General features: G+C 41.2%; 1 protein-coding gene across 3 annotated transcripts in view; it reads right to left on the reverse strand.

The window, feature by feature from the left end:
- Positions 1-397: 397 nt before the first annotated feature.
- Positions 398-16,579, reverse strand: part of LOC115221695 (protein cereblon) — a 44,072-nt gene continuing 27,890 nt past the window's right edge. For all 3 annotated transcript variants that reach the window (XM_029791900.2, XM_029791901.2, XM_036511038.1), the window contains 8 exons: positions 11,870-12,033; positions 10,004-10,206; positions 8,423-8,590; positions 5,702-5,885; positions 5,201-5,266; positions 3,512-3,712; positions 1,857-2,050; positions 398-865 (listed from right to left, as the gene is read on the reverse strand). In XM_029791900.2, coding sequence (XP_029647760.1) covers positions 709-865; positions 1,857-2,050; positions 3,512-3,712; positions 5,201-5,266; positions 5,702-5,885; positions 8,423-8,590; positions 10,004-10,206; positions 11,870-12,033 — 1,337 coding nt within the window. In that variant the 3' untranslated portion in view covers positions 398-708. The remainder of the gene's footprint in view (positions 866-1,856; positions 2,051-3,511; positions 3,713-5,200; positions 5,267-5,701; positions 5,886-8,422; positions 8,591-10,003; positions 10,207-11,869; positions 12,034-16,579) is intronic.

Consider the following 16,579-nt stretch of genomic DNA (forward strand, 5'->3'; position numbering starts at 1 on the left):
TTAATAATAATAACAATAATAATAATAATAATAATAATATCAATAATTATCGCTAAGCTAATATGGCAGTCCAGAAATATAGGACGAATGCTGCCGTTGATTAGCTCCAAGAAGCCATCGCCTCTAGCTAGCTATGTGACACACAAACCTGTGGAGGTTCGTGTGTCACATAGCTAGCCAGAGGCGATGGCCTCTTGGAGCTAATCAACTGCAGCATTCGTCCTAGAGGCGATGGCCTCTTGGAGCTAATCAGCGGCAGCATTCGTCCTATATTTCCGGACTGCCATATTAGCTTGGCGATAACTATTAATATCCAGTACCGCTGCCGTAGTCTCCTTTGGAGAGACTTAGAAATAATAATATTTCTATGATAATAATAATAATAAACTGACACTAATTTTTCTATAGCAGCCAGTCTAGCTTTAATAGTTGGAAAATATACAGGGTTAGGCCATTAAAACTGGGACAGAATCAGTGTTTCATTAAAGACAAGAGACTTTTGCCTAGAGACAATGCAACATTCTGAATAAGTGTTTGTTTTTCTTTTTGTGTTTTCTTTTTTTTTTTTGGTAAAAGGGGGTGGAATAGTTTTTATTTTCTGTTTATTGGAGAAGGGAGGGGGTAAAGTGAGGATTGGTTTGTTTTGTTTTTTAATTTTTGTTTTTTTTCTTTTTGACTTTTTTTTTCCCCCACAAGACAAGCGTTCTTTCATAACACTAAGACATCGGTGTCGTTTATTCCAGGAATAAGAGAGGCACGACACAGACCCCAGAACTTTTGCGGAGAGAGTTTGCGTTTGGCAGCCGTGAAACGCCAGCCCATGTGTGAACCACACTGACTGCAGTTGATTATCGTCCAAGCATATCTGCAAAAGAACAACACAAAGATATATAAAAAACGTAAAAAAGAAAAAGGCCAACAACATCGTTTAGTTTATTATTTGCGAGTTTGACAGACCCTAATTTGAAGAAAGGATTTCATAATCCTTCTCTAACAATGTTGCTGTTTATTCTCACCAAAGGCACAGGTATGGCTATATGGTTAAGCAGTTTGCTTCCCAGCCTTATAGTTTGGGGTTCAGTCCCATATTATGGCACTGAATTGGATAAATGTCTTTTACACCAGCCCTGGGACAACCAAAGCCTTGTGAGTGGTTTTGCAGAACAGAAACTTAGAGAGGCAGAATCGTTAGCATGCCAGGCGAAATGCTTAGCAGTATCTCGTCTGCCACTGAGTTCTGAGTTCAAATTCCGCCCGGGTCGACTTTGCCTTTCATCCTTTCAGGGTCGATAAATTAAGTACCAGTCGTGCACTGGGGTCGATGTAATCGACTTAATCCTTTTGTCTGTCCTTGTTTGTCTCCTCTATCTTTAGCCCCTTTGTGGGCAATATAGAAATAAGAAACTAAGAGAAGGCCATCATATTTATATATGAAATCATCACCACCACCATTGTCATTTTAACATGCAATTTTATTTGCTTGCATGACTTGGAAGGAATTTTGTTGAGGTGAATTTTCTGTGGTCAGATGCCCTTCCTGTCACCAACCTTGTTTCCAAGTTAAGAACTTTTCCTACAACAAGACATGTTTTCACAGAAGATGAATGAAGGACGCTGCTTGCATGATGGCAACATTTATTTACAAGTAGCACACAATGGCCAGGCAAGGGAGACAGTAACAAGTACATGCATGTGTATGTGTGTATGTGTGTGTGTGTGTTTTATGGCTAGATGCCCTTCCCAACACCAACCGCTTTATAGAATGTACTGGATGCTTTTACGCAGTACCCAACAGCATTGTTCACTGATCTGTTCTTAGTTTGAAAAAAGGCAAAAAGAGAAACTAAATACATTACCCAGGGAACCAGCTGTTTTCAGTTGAGGGTTGTCCAATGAGAGTAAGTCCTTTTGCTTTATGTACAGTAACTGTCTCGTGCACGTGACCTCCGGGATTGACGTACGCTGCCAGCGGCCCTTCCAGTGACATGCTGAATACGTCGCTCTTGTTTGCCACTTCCAAGTCACACTTGCGGCAACAAAGGATTGAACACTACAACAAACAACAACAACAAGAAAAACATCAACAAAGACACTGAGATTGTTTTGTTTTTGATTTTTTTTTATATGAAAAGATGTGAATTGTGTGGTAAGAAGTTTGCTTCCCAACCATACGGTTCCGAGTTACCTCCCTTAGAGTGACATAAAAGGTAGATAGGAACATACTATTGTATAAATCTCTCTCTATATAAAGCTGAAGTTGTCTGTGTATGGCAGGTTTGGTAGCCTTCAACTAACACTATCTCCTCAGAGACCCTGCGGTGCAAGTTGACCAAAATTGAGAGTATGATAGAAGAAGGCCAAATTGGACCATGTTAAGACCAAAAATTATTTACATCAAAAAGGTGCTTCTTTTCTATGAAAATCCCTATTTTTTACGATTTTTTTGACAGCTGTGTCACCATTTTTTGGTGTATTTCAACCAGAAAAATGTTCACTTAAAGAGAATAACAAGCTACATAATGCAAAATTTTTACTTTTCAAAAATTCCAATTCTAAAGGGTCGAAACAAACCTGAACAACGCCAGGCGATACTGCTAGTAGGTAAATAATGTTCTGATCAGTTCTACTACCAATCATTATCACCACCAGTTGTCTTATTCCTGAAGATGTACATTATCCTCAGCTGAACTTGAACTAAAAGGGTAAAGGGGGAAGACTCCCTCCCTTCAGTCATGAATGACCATGAAATTGCACCTAGAAAGGCAAAGGGGCCAATACAGCTTGGCACCAGTGACATCACAACTCGTTTCTACAGATGAGTGAACTGGAGCAACATGAAATAAAGTGTCTTGCTCAAGAACACAACACTCAGCCCGATCCAAGAACTGAACTCACTACCTCGTGATTCTGAGCTTGATGCTCTAACCACTGAGCTATGCTCCTTCACAAGGATTTAAACAAGGAACTAGGAAATATTTCTAAACAAAAGATAGTTATAAATCAGTCCAATAAACCATTGTTTTACTATGCAGATAGAACCTGAGGTAATGGAGAGAATGAATGCAAGAGATTGGCTGTGTGGTAAGTAGCTTGCTTACCAACTACATGGTTCCGAGTTCAGTCCCACTGCGTGGAATCTTGGGCAAGTGTCTTTTGCTATAGCCTCGGGCCGACCAATGCCTTGTGAGTGGATTTGGTAGACGGAAACTGAAAGAAGCCTGTCGTATATATGTATATATATGTATGTGTGTGTATGTGTTTGTGTGTCTGTGTTTGTTCCCCTAGCATTGCCTGACAACCGATGCTGGTGCGTTTACGTCCCCCGTCACTTAGCAGTTCAGCAAAAGAGACCGATAGAATAAGTACTGGGCTTACAAAGAATAAGTCCCGGGGTCGATTTGCTCGACTAAAGGCGGTGCTCCAGCATGGCCGCAGTCAAATGACTGAAACAAGTAAAAGAGTAAAAGAGTAAATAAGTAAATAAACAAGAAGTATTTTTTTTCCCACATACATTCTGCATGATGCTAAGTTCACAGCGCAATCTCTGAACAGCACTATCAATGCTGAGTAGATGAATCCGCCGGCTGTCGTCCAGGGGGAGATTCTGAAGAACCCAATAAGAGAAATCCACAGGATCCATTCCAGATACTTCTGTTTTCAGACTTTCATTCCAGCTACACAGTTCTTTGCGTATACGTTGAATCAGATTCTCCTGCAAAAACACATGAATAGCAATTTCAACACCAACTAAACACTTTTGTTGCTGACAGGAGATTAAAAAAAAAAAAATAAGAAAAACGTTTTATTTTTGGAGACCCAAGACCCAGAAATTACTTTTACATGGAGACGTTAATTCAGAGTTGCTTTTCTGCATTTTATTTACTCAGTGCATATTTTACATGGGAATCATCATCATCATCATCATTTAACGTCCGTTTTCCATGCTAGCATGGGTTGGACGGTTCAACCGGGGTCTGGGGAAACCAGGAGGCTGAACCAGGCTCCAATCCAATCTGGCAATATTTCTACAGCTGGACGCCCTTCCTAATGCCCAACACTCTGTGAGAGTAGTGGATGCTTTTTACATGTCACTGGCACAGGGGCCAGAGGAAGCTGGCAATGATCACGATCGGTTGGTGCTTTTTACGTGCCAATAGATGTATATATATCATCATCATCATCATCGTTTAATGTCCATTTTCCATGCTAGCACAGGTTGGACGGTTCAACCGGGGTCTGGTAAGCCATGGAGGCTGCACCAGGCTCCAGTCTGATTTGGCAGTGTTTCTACAGCTAGATGCCCTTCCTAACACCAACCACCCCATGAGCATAGTGGATGTTTTTTTACGTGCCACCAGCACAGGGGCCAGAGCAGGCTGGCAAACAGTCACAATCGGTTGGTGCTTTTACGTGTCACCGACACAGACGCCAATCAGGCGTCGCTGGCATCTGCCACATTCGGACGGTGCTTTTTACGCGTCACCGGCACGGGTGTCTTAACTACAATTTCCATAAAATAAAATAGAATAAAAGGGTAAATAGTGAAGATGGATAAATAACAGACGAAAGGGTCAGCATTGCTCATGAAGGATACCTTGTTGGGATGTATCCAGTTTATTGAGATGCAGACAGTTAATTGTGATACAGTTACCAGGATACATTCACTTCACAAGGATAGACACAGCTAAAGGGATTACACGTTGGTTAAGTAGAATACCAGGATATACACAGTTTTCTCTCCTTGTTTCTCTCGTTGTTTTCTCTATGTCCCTTTCTGTAGAAGAGCGTAGGCTCGAAACATAAAAGACTTTTTCTATTCCTGAGCATTATACTAATACATCTGTTCGTTTTGTACACCACCTGTCTTTGTCTTTCGTTTTTTTCATAAACTCTCCCTATACACAGTTAATTAGGATAAGCACAGTTAAAGGAATACATGTAGGTGATAGATGGTTAACTAGGATGCACATAGTTAAAGGGGACAGATATTGTTACCGAGAATACTAAGATGGTGAACAAAGAAACAAATGGTTAAACAAATGCACACAGTCAGATGTTCTCTGTTTTAAAGAAAAGGTTTTGGCCAATTCCTTCGATATTATCCTCTCTCAAACTTTAATAAAAGGATAAACCAACTTCAAGTGAATACACAGCTTCTTCTTCTTCTACTGCCACTACTACTACTACTACTACTACTTACCGTGTCATACATTTTGTACACCCAAGGAGGCCATTGTGTGAAGTAGGAGGATGTGAATTTGTCCAGCTAGAAAAAATATACAATGAAAGATGAACAGTAATAATAATAATAATAATAATAAGGTTAATATGACATAGATGTTTAGAACTATTAAATTTAAACATGAAATTCTAGCGGCGGCGGCACAGTGCCCAATGACTGAACCAAGTTAAAAAAAAAAGAAAAGAAAAAGAAACAAACTTGAAAAGAAAAGGTGCTCTTAGTGCTCCACTGGCACAGTAACGATCACGTTTGAATGGTGCTTTTTACGTGCCGCCGGCACGGAAGCCAGTCAGCTGCTCTGGCAGTGATCATGCTCAGATGGTGCTCTTAGCGCTCCACTGGCACGGGTGCCAGTCATCGAAAAGGACATGAAAAATTTAAAAGAAGGCACCCAGCTCTTCTCCTCTCCAAAAACACAATCAAACTCGATGGTTGCTACTCAAAGAGAAAGAATCTTACCTGTTTATTGGTCAACATGTTGACTTTTCTCAAGATTTCGCCATTTCTGTCGACTGCTGTTTTCACGACCAAATCCTGCTGTGTGGGGCAACAACAGAACTTGTAGTGGCTCTGTGGTCGAGCGCCATCTAGATAGTCAGACTGAATCTTCTCAGGTAATATATGCACCTTGGCCATCAAGATTCTGGAAAAAATCGGTGAAGAGGGAGGGAGAGCAGGAAGAGATAAAGAGGAGGGAAAAAAGAAAAAAATAGAACACAAAATTAATTTAATTTTTAAGTATTTCTGTTTCAATTGTTTCTCATGATTTACTGAAAGGCAAAGAGAATGGCTAGGATATGATGGTGGGGTGGTGGTGGTGATGGTGGTGGTGGTGATGGTGGTGGTGGTGAAGGTGGTGGTGGTGGTGATGGTGGTGGTGGTGATGGTGGTGGTGGTGGAGGTGGTGAAGGTGGTGGTGGTGATGGTGGTGATTGTGGTGGTGGTGGTGGTGGTGGTGATTGTGATGTTGGTGGTGATGGTGGTGATGGTGGTGGTGGTGGTAGCGGCTGTAGATGGTGTTTTTGTTGTTATTGTTGTTAAGCAACAAGACGGGTAAGGGTGATTAGGTGATGGTCTAGGGCAGTGCTTTTCAACCTTTTTTGCTGGAGCGGAACCCCAAGAAAACATTTCACTGGCTTGAGGAACCCCTGTGCAATAATTTAATTGTCTTATGCACACATATCTGCACAGGAGAATTAAAAATTACTGTCGATTTTAGCAGTTTTGTAACTTCTTGCGGAACCCCCTGGACTGTACTGGTGGAACCCTGGTTGAAAACCACTGGTCTGGGGCTTAGGGGCAGGAGACCCCAGACCTTGGAAAAAAAAAACTTTGGTCGTCTTGTTGTAGTCAAGGGCTCTTCGTTGACGCCCAACACCACTGGGAGGTGGCCCTCGAAGTCGCTGGAAATGGAGATCTCCAGGTCCAAATTCTTGGACGGCTGTAGGTGGTGTGGTGATGGTAGTGAGAGTGACAATGATGACAATGGTGATAGTAGTTGCAATGATGATAGTGGTAGTGATGATGACAGTTGTGATGATGACAATGGTGGTGGTGGTGGTGGTGTTAGGGTGGTTCTCGAGTAATTGGAAAGAAGTGAGTTTGAACAAATCTAACCTGAGCAGGACATTTGTTCATAGACAACACACTATCATCATTTCATTTAAAATCCCTTTTCTATGCTGGCATGGATTGGACAGTTTAACAGGAGCCTGCAAGCCCAGAGGGCAGCACAAAGCTCTACTGTCTTCTTCAAAATGGTTTCTATGGCTGGATGCCAACCATTTTACAGAATGTACTGAGTACTTTTTAAGCGGCACCAGCAGTGGAGGTGCAATGGTCCAGTGGTTAGGGCAGCGGACTCGCGGTCGGAGGATCGCAGTTTCGATTCCCAGGCTGGGTGTTGTGTGTGTTTATTGAGCGAAAACACCTAAAGCTCTACGAGGCTCCGGCAGGAGGTGGTGGCGATCCCTGCTGTACTCTTTCGCTCCAACTTTCTCTCACTCTTTCTTCCTGTTTCTTGTCCCCCGACTTCCTATGCAACCGCTGAGCCTGGATGCGCATTCATCCATCCGTCGATGCTCTCGGTGTCGGGGGTTGACCTGCTGTCTCTTCTGCGGGTCTTACGAATAGCAAAGGACCACGTTTCGGACTTTTCCTACTACTGGGACAAAGACCGCTTCGCTCAACAAACAAACAAGTAGCACCAGCACCAGTGTAGCTCAGAGATCAGGGTGCAAGACAAGACCCCCTCAAATAAGTAGGGGGTAGTATTGGGGGAGGTGGCTTTGTGTCAGATGATGAGAGAGGTTAGAATCTAAATAGAGGGACAGAAACAGGTGTTTTGCAATAAATAAGGTACATGGTCTGTGGCTGAGAAGAAATGTCCAATGAAATACCAGTGCAACAACCAATAAAGTACAACAAATATGGCAGTGTGACACTGGGATGGCTCTGAGTGACACCTTAGATGAATAGCATCTACCACAGCCATGGGTGAACCAAAAACGTTCTGAGTGAAAAGGACACGGGCCTTACTGTGCTATCTCTAGCACTCTTTTTGCCGTCTCATTCATTTTAAAATTTATTCTGCTCCAGTTATTAGATCTACTTGCTTCTGGTGTTGAAGCTATTGTCTAACCAATGCCAGCATGAGGGATAGACATTAAGAGAACCATCCAAACAACCATCCGAACGTGGTCGTTGCCAGCGCCACCCCGACTGGCCTCATGCCGGTGGCACGTAAAAAGCACCATCCGATCGTGGCCGTTTGCCAGCCTCGCCTGGCCCCTGTGCCAGTGGCACATAAAAAGCACCAACTGATCGTGGCCGTTTGCCAGCCTCGTCTGGCACCTGTGCCGGTGGCACGTAAAAAGGAAACAAACTACACTCACAGAGTGGTTGGCGTTAGGAAGGGCATCCAGCCGTAGAAACACTGCCAGATCATACTGGGCCTGGTGCAGCCTTCTGGCTTCCCAGACCCCAGTTGAACCGTCCAACCCATGCCAGCATGGAAAGCGGACGCTAAACGAAGATGATGATGATGATGATGATGAAAGGGAAGAAGGGAGTCGCTTTAACCTTGCCAGAGACAAGATAATCTCTCTCTCTGGTGCTGTGGAACAAATGATTCGAGACCATATTTAGATGTAGAAAACTCTTTGGGAGGAGGAGACTTACCCATGTGTCTGACGATGGAATTCGATCACTCGAAACCTTTGGCGTCCTCGAGCCTTCATTTTGACAGTAGCTATACCGGATTGATTATCAGTTTCATCTTTAATGGAATAAATCTCAGCTGTGGTGCCAATACTAGCCATGGAAGAAGAGTCATCATCTGGAGAATAACTTTTGGTAAAAAAAAAAAAAAAAATGAGAAAACAAAGAGAAAAAACAAACATATGGAAACTCATTTCTTTCTTCACATAGTGTATGTGTGCGATTGTGCTTGTTGGTGTTTTTATGTGTGTATGTGTTCATGTGTTTCAGTGTGTATTTGTTTATATGCATGTGTGTATATGTGTATATTTTTGCGTATGTGTGTGTATGTGTGTGTATGTATACACAAAGAATTTGGGACTAAGTAAAAGCAATTTAAACAATATTAATTTCTAAACATTGGCACAAGACTACACAATTTGTAGGAGAGGATATATATAAGGGTTTATATATAAGTGGGGTGCTGAAAAGTTCCTGGTTTTGGGTAAAAGAAACTACAGGAGGATCAGTTAATTATGGTTTTATTCAACATATTCCCTTCTCAGATTCACACACTTATTGCAGCAGTTCTTCGGTTTTTCTAATCCCTGTAAAAGAACTCAGAAGTTTGGGTCTCCAACCAGACCTTTTGTAATACCCTTAAAAGTTCCTAGTTTTGGGTAAAAGAAAATACAGGAGGACCAGTTAAATATGATTTTATTCACCATATCCCCCTCTCAGATTCACACTTATTGCAGCGGTCCTTCAGTTCTTCTAACCCCTGTAAAAGAACTCAGAAGGTTGGGCCCTTCCAACCAGGCTTTTCAAAGTACCCTTAAAGCCAGGAACTTTTCAGCACCTTTCATAATCACCTATGATGATGATGATGATGATGATTGTGAATTGCATTGATACTTTTATTCTATCAACTCGTGGGAGGGTGGTAAACAAAGTTGATACAATATGGAGATATTACGATGCCCTTAGCAAAAACATTAAGTTAAAACTTCTAAAAACCTAGGTCTGACCAGTGACATTGTTTGGGTATGGAGTATGGACCCTAACAGGAGTTGACATCAACTGACTGAGAGTGCTACAGGTAAGGGGTGTGCATCAGTTGAGCAGCCAAAAGATCAAATAATTCAACCCAGGGGCAAGGTGAGAACCCAGGTGAGAACAAGACATAAAGTTGGTGATGATGGGACAATGAGATCTGGACTATTTTGGCCACATTACTGGGGCTGAGACCTATATGTACCCCTCCTTCCATCCTTGGGGGCTACACAGATAGAAAACAGGTTCATGGGGGACAAACAAGAAGATGGAGTAATAATATTGAGGATTGAATGGAATGTACAAGGGCTGCGAAATAAAGATGGCAGTGTGTGGTGAGGAGTGATAGTCATGTTTGAGAACCCCTGCTCGTTAGCTACGAGGATGAATATAATCAATTAAAATCAGTGTAATGCAAGGGAGATTTGACTGCTATTTCTCACTGAAAGTACACAGGTTAAAAACAAAAAAAAAAAGGACCAAGGGTCACATAATGAAGCAGTAAGATACCTTGTGGTAATAACTCCAAAGGTTTTGTCCTTGTCCAGAAGATTTTTCATCATGGCAACTGTGTGGGACTGAAATAGATGCAGAGGTATCGTCTGTCCTGGCACCAGGATGACACTGGGTAGGGTGATGATGGGCAAAGATATACAAGCTTCATCATCGTGAATTGTCCGGCCACGCACTTCTTCGAGATCTTCACCTAAATACTAAACGCAATGGAAAAATAAAAAAAACAATGAAAATATTTTATATTTCAATTTCAGTTTCATTATTTTTTTTTTTTATTTAACTGTTGTAAGTATAAAATGCATGCAATATTAAGAGACAATTTTCACAAATAGGCGTAGGAGTGGCTGTGGTAAGTAGCTTGCTTACGAACCACATGGCTCCGGGTTCAGTCCCACTGTGTGGCACCTTGGGCAAGTGTCTTCTACTATAGCCTCGGGCCGACCAAAGCCTTGTGAGTGGATTTGGTAGACGGAAACTGAAAGAAGCCCGTCGTATATATGTATATATATATATATGTGTATGTATGTGTTTGTGTGTCTGTGTTTGTCCCCCCAACATCGCTTGACATCGATGCTGGTGTGTTTACGTCCTCATAACTTAGCAGTTCGGAAAAAGAGACCGATAGAATAAGTACTAGGCTTACAAAGAATAAGTCCTGGGGTCGATTTGCTCGACTAAAGGTGGTGCTCCAGCATGGCCACAGTCAAATAAATGACTGAAACAAGTAAAAGAGAATGAATCATGCATTATCTTGTAGGTTCAAAATTTTGATGATTGATTGTTTATTTTTAGAATGACATTGTAGGATAGGTGTGAGAGGCCAGGTCTGGACACTTTGAACATAAAACAGAAAAAATGTTTCAGCCAGTTATGGCTGGTTTAAATGCTAAAGGGTTAAAATATAACAAATAAAAATTAAACAGATTTTCCAAAGGTTGATACTTACAAAAAATTAATTTTTTAAAAAATAATTTTCAAATAATTTCTAATTTAAGCACAAGACCAACAATTATGAAGGTAATCTGGTCAACCCTAGTACATGACTGGTACTTTATTTTATTAATGCTGAAAGGATGACCTCAGAGGGATTTGAACTCAGAACATAAAGACCCAGAACAAGTATGGCAAGGCATTTTGCCCAATGTTCTAATGATTCTGCCATAATAAAATATTGTTAAAATTATGTAAGAATTTTACTTGGTCAATACCAACATTATATATGTGTGTATATGTATCATCATCATCATCATCGTTTAACGTCCGTTCTCCATGCTAGCATGGGTTGGACGGTTCGACCGGGGATCTGGGAAGCCAGAAGGCTGCACCAGGCTCCGGTCTTATCTGGCAAAGTTTCTACAGCTGGATGCCCTTCCTAACGCCAACTACTCCGAGAATGTAGTGGGTGCTTTTACATTCCATCGGCACGAGGACCAGTCTGCCTCAAATCCACCTCCATATCTGCCTCTAACCAGTGACATTGTACGGGTATGGAGTATGGACCCTAACAGGAGCTGACATCAACTGACTGAGAGTGCTACAGGTAAGGGGTGTGCATCAGTTGAGCAGCCAAAAGATCAAATAATTCAACCCAGGGGCAAATGAGAACAGGTGAGAACAAGACATAAAGTTGATGATGATGGGACAATGAAATCTGGACTATTTTGGCCACATTACTAGGGCTGAGACCTATATGGTCTGAACCTTACCATCTTCGAAACAAAAGGGGAAGGGAATATTGCATAATGTGAATTTGGCTGTAGCACTTTGCCTAAAAATAAGATGAAATGGTCATGGCAGGAATGTTTTGCATCAACAAGAAACACAAAAAAAAAAGACAACTGAGAAGAAGAATGTAATTACTGAATGTGCAACGGGTAAAGACTTGTCAAAGGTTGTATTAAACAACGGACGAGCAGAAGGTCGACTCCTGCCGGACGCTGCTTGTTGTTGTTGTTGTTGTAGTTGCTGCTGCTCATCTTCATCATTGTCAGTATCTACATCAATGCTCTCTTCGTCTTCATCTTCTGTAATGAAAAAAAAAAAATGTCCTTTCTTAATTATTGCTAGTATTTACAAACAAGCGACCAAGAAAAAGAAAACTACTCAAAGCAATAGAGAAAAATACATTTCTGTTATTAGAGTGGAAGCACTCCGTCGGTTACGACGACGAGGGTTCCGGTTGATCCGAATCAACGGAACAGCCTGCTCGTGAAATTAACGTGTAAGTGGCTGAGCACTCCACAGACACGTGCACCCTTAACGTAGTCCTCGGGGATATTCAGCGTGACAAGGCTGGCCCTTTTGAAATACAGGTACAAGAGAAACAGGAAGTAAGAGTGAGAGAAAGTTGTGGCGAAAGAGTACAGCAGGGATCACCACCATCCCCTGCCGGAGCACGTGGAGCTTTTAGGTGTTTTCGCTCAATAAACACTCACAACGCCCGGTCTGGGAATCGAAACCGCAATCCTATGACCGCGAGTCCGCTGCCCTAACCACTGGGCCATTGCACCTCCTCTCTGTTATTAGAACCATCATGATGGTATGTGGTCTTGCGGTTAGAGTGTTACACTCGTGATCATAAGGTCATGGTTTCAATTCCAAACCAGGCAGTACATTATGTTCTTGAGCAAAACACTTTATTTCATGTCACTCCAGTCTATTCAGCTGGAAAAAATAAATACCGTAAATCCTCGAGTATAATCCGCATTTTTTCCCCCAAAATTTAAAGGTCAAAATCCCTACTGCGTACCATATACGAGGTTAAAAATGAAAATTATTTTCTAAGCAATGTCCGAGTCTTTGCTGTCTGGCAATGTTTATTCATACACATTTTGTGATGTCGGGCACGAAAATACCTTAAGCTAAGCCTGAAAGCAATGAAGTCATAAAAGAATCATCCATAACTTGCAGTAAGCAACATTTATTAAATGTTATTACTGTTATTTCTTTATTTTCTGCAAACAAAATGCACAAAAAAGCTACACGTTTGCATTATGTTATATATACAATAATAATAAAGGACGTTACTGTATACAATTTTACAAACGAAGGACGTTATATAGACCTTGACTCAAGTTAGAGAAGGGGTGCGTATTATACACAAGGTTTAGGTTTTTCAGAGGTACAGCCCCTTCAAAATCCTCTGCGTATTATACTCAAGGGCGGACTATAATCGAGGATTTATGGTTTGCATTATGTTATATATACAATAATAATAAAGAATGTTACCATATACATTTTTACAAACCAAGGACGTTATATAGACCTCCTCGACTCAAATTAGAGAAGTGGGTGCATATTATACACAAGGTTTAGGGTTTTCAGAGGTACAGCCCCTTAAAAATCCTCTGCATATTATACTCAAGGGCGGACTATAATCGAGGATTTATGGTTTGCATTATGTTATATATACAATAATAATAAAGAATGTTACCATATACATTTTTACAAACCAAGGACGTTATATAGACCTCCTCGACTCAAATTAGAGAAGTGGGTGCATTTATACACAAGGTTTAGGGTTTTCAGAGTACAGCCCCTTAAAAATCCTCTGCGTATTATACTCAAGGGCGGACTATAATCGAGGATTTATGGTTTGCATTATGTTTATATACAATAATAATAAAGAATGTTACCATATACATTTTTACAAACCAAGGACGTTATATAGACCTCCTCGACTCAAATTAGAGAAGTGGGTGCATATTATACACAAGGTTTAGGGTTTTCAGAGGTACAGCCCCTTAAAAATCCCCTGCATATTATACTCATGGGCGGACTATACTCAAGGATTTATGGTAGTACCTATAATTCAAAGGGTCAAACTGAATCTCCCTGAGAACTACATTAAGTGTACACGTGTCTGCGGTGTACTCAGCCACTCACATATTAATTTCACAAACTGACTGTTCCATCAATTGGATCAATTGAAGCCTGTCTTGTTGTAACTGACAGAGTGACCGTTATGTGTCAGATGGTTTAACAAGGTCCAGCTGATCTGATGGCCTTCATCATGCCCCAGTGTCTCCTTGGACATGGTTTCTATGTCTGGATGCCATTCCTAACACATAGACGTCTATCTTAATGCTGTGCTTCCCAATTTCACAGTTTGGGATTAAGTTCCACAACCTGGTAAAAGAAAACTAGAAGAAGCCCATCATGTATGTGTACGTGTCTGTATGTGTACGTGCGTGGGTGCATGTGTCTATGTGTACGTATTTGTATGTGTGTGTGTATGTATATGCGTACGTGTATGTATCAATGTATCTGTGTGTGTGTGTGCATGCATGCCTCTGTGTGTGTCTGTGTGTGTGTGTGTGTGTGCGTGTGTCTGTATGTGTACGTGTTTGTGTGTATGTGTCTGTATGTATACATATTTGTATGTGTGTGTGTATGTATATGCATACATGTATGTATCAATGTATTTGTGTGTGCGTGCATGCATGCATGTGTGCGTGTGTGAAAATCCTTATATGGCATCCCATGGTAATTGTAAACGAAGATTCCTGCTGCGCAAGTGATGTTGTTAGTTTCCAGTAGTCTGTGAAAAACATGCCTGGCAATGGGAAAACGTTAGTTTGCTCAATAACAGGGGAGGGTTGGTGACAGGAAGGGTCTCTCGCTGTAGAAAATCTCCCTCCACCCAACAAATTCCATCTGACCCATGCAAACATGGAAAAGTAGATGCTACATGACACTACATGATGATGATGGTGATTTAGTCCATCATTAAGACAAATGACTTTTGTAATTTTACAACAAGAATTACAACAGTTAGTTTCTGCCCCCATTAGTGAGCTGGCAGAATCATTAACACATTGAGGCAACGAGCTGGCAGAACAGTTAGCACACTGGGCGAAATGCGTAGCCGAATTTCGTCTGCCGTTACGTTCTGAGTTCAAATTCCGCCATGGTCGACTTTGCCTTTCATCCTTTCAGGGTCGATAAATTAAGTACCAGTTACGCACTGGAGGCGATGTAATCGACTTAATCCCTTTGTCTGTCCTTGTTTGTCCCCTCTATGTTTAGCCGCTTGTGGGCAATAAAGAAATAAGAAATGTTAGCATGCTGGGCGAAACGCTTAGCGGTATTTCATCTGCCGTTACATTCTGAGTTCAAATTCTGCCGAGATCAACTTTGCCTTTCATCCTTTCCAGGTCGATAAATTAAGTATCAGTTACGCACTAGGGTTAATGTAATCAACTTAATCTCTTTGCCTGTCCTTATTTGTCCCCTCTATGTTTAGCCCCTTGTGGGCAATAAAGAAATAAGAAACGTTAACACATTGGGTGAAATGTCTAGTGGCATTTATGTCCATCTGTACGTTCTGAGTTCAAATTCCACTGAGGTCAACTTTGCCTTTTATCCATTCCAGGGATGATACAATAAGTACCAGTTGAATACTGGGGGTTGATGTAATTGACTTACCCTTCTCCTGAAAATGCAGGCTTTGTGCCAAAATTTGAAACCAATAATTAAGCAATTACTGGTTTTTTGTGATTGATTAATTTTGTTACATGGTTTAGTGAAAGGAAGAAGGGCAGCGCCCTGAAAGTATTTTCAGAGCATTCTAAGACAGACACAAGGAGGTCGGAATCAACGGTAAGACATTCTACAATCTGTGAGCCCAGATGAACCTTAAACCAGAACATCAGACAAATATGGAAGCAGCTATATTGAACCTGTCTTGAACTCATCTGTTGGCCATATATGGAATGAAGGCTGCTACAACACTGACTGTAGTACTGTAGCATGGCCACAGATCCTTGACTGCAACCAGAAAAAGAACACAAGACTATACACACAAAAAAGAACAGTATATGTATATACACCCACACACATAATTGGTTTTCATATGATGGCTGTGTGGTTAAGAAGTTTGATTCTCAATGACATGAATAAGGGTTCAGTCCCACTGTATGGCACCTCGAGCAAGTTTTTTTTTCTACTATAGCCTTGAAATGAACAATACTTTGTGAGTGAATTTAGTAGATGGAAACTGAATGAAACTTACCATATTTGTGTGTGTGTGTGTGTGTGTGTGTGTGTGTGTACACATACATTTACGCACAAACACACACACGAGATATTACATACTAAGTAAAAAACATAGATGCTGAATGCAGATGAAGTGCAATGGATGGAAATAGATGAAGCAGGCCAGCTCCACTGGATGGGTAATGTTGGTATAGAAGTAAGGTGATGGAAATACTATGGACATGTGATGGGTACAGAGGGGTTGACAGTTGGGGTCAAAGAACAATCCAAGTGAATGGAACTTACAGAAGAAAAATACTGAGAAAGCTGATCTTTGGAGGGCAAACTTGATGAAGGAGGAGCTGATAGGGGACTGGAATAAGTGGTGACATGCTGTATGGAGAAGACCTAACCAACCCATAACAAGCATAGAAAAACTAACCAAAAACATCACGACACACCCTCACAAATATACACACTCACACACACACACACACACATACACACATACACAAACACACATTTTTCTGGCCTCTCACACCAACCTACCATGTCATTCTAAAACTAAGCAATTACACTATTAAAATCTTGAAG

The sequence above is a fragment of the Octopus sinensis genome, linkage group LG18 (assembly GCF_006345805.1).
Source record: "Octopus sinensis linkage group LG18, ASM634580v1, whole genome shotgun sequence".
NCBI lineage: Eukaryota > Metazoa > Mollusca > Cephalopoda > Octopoda > Octopodidae > Octopus > Octopus sinensis.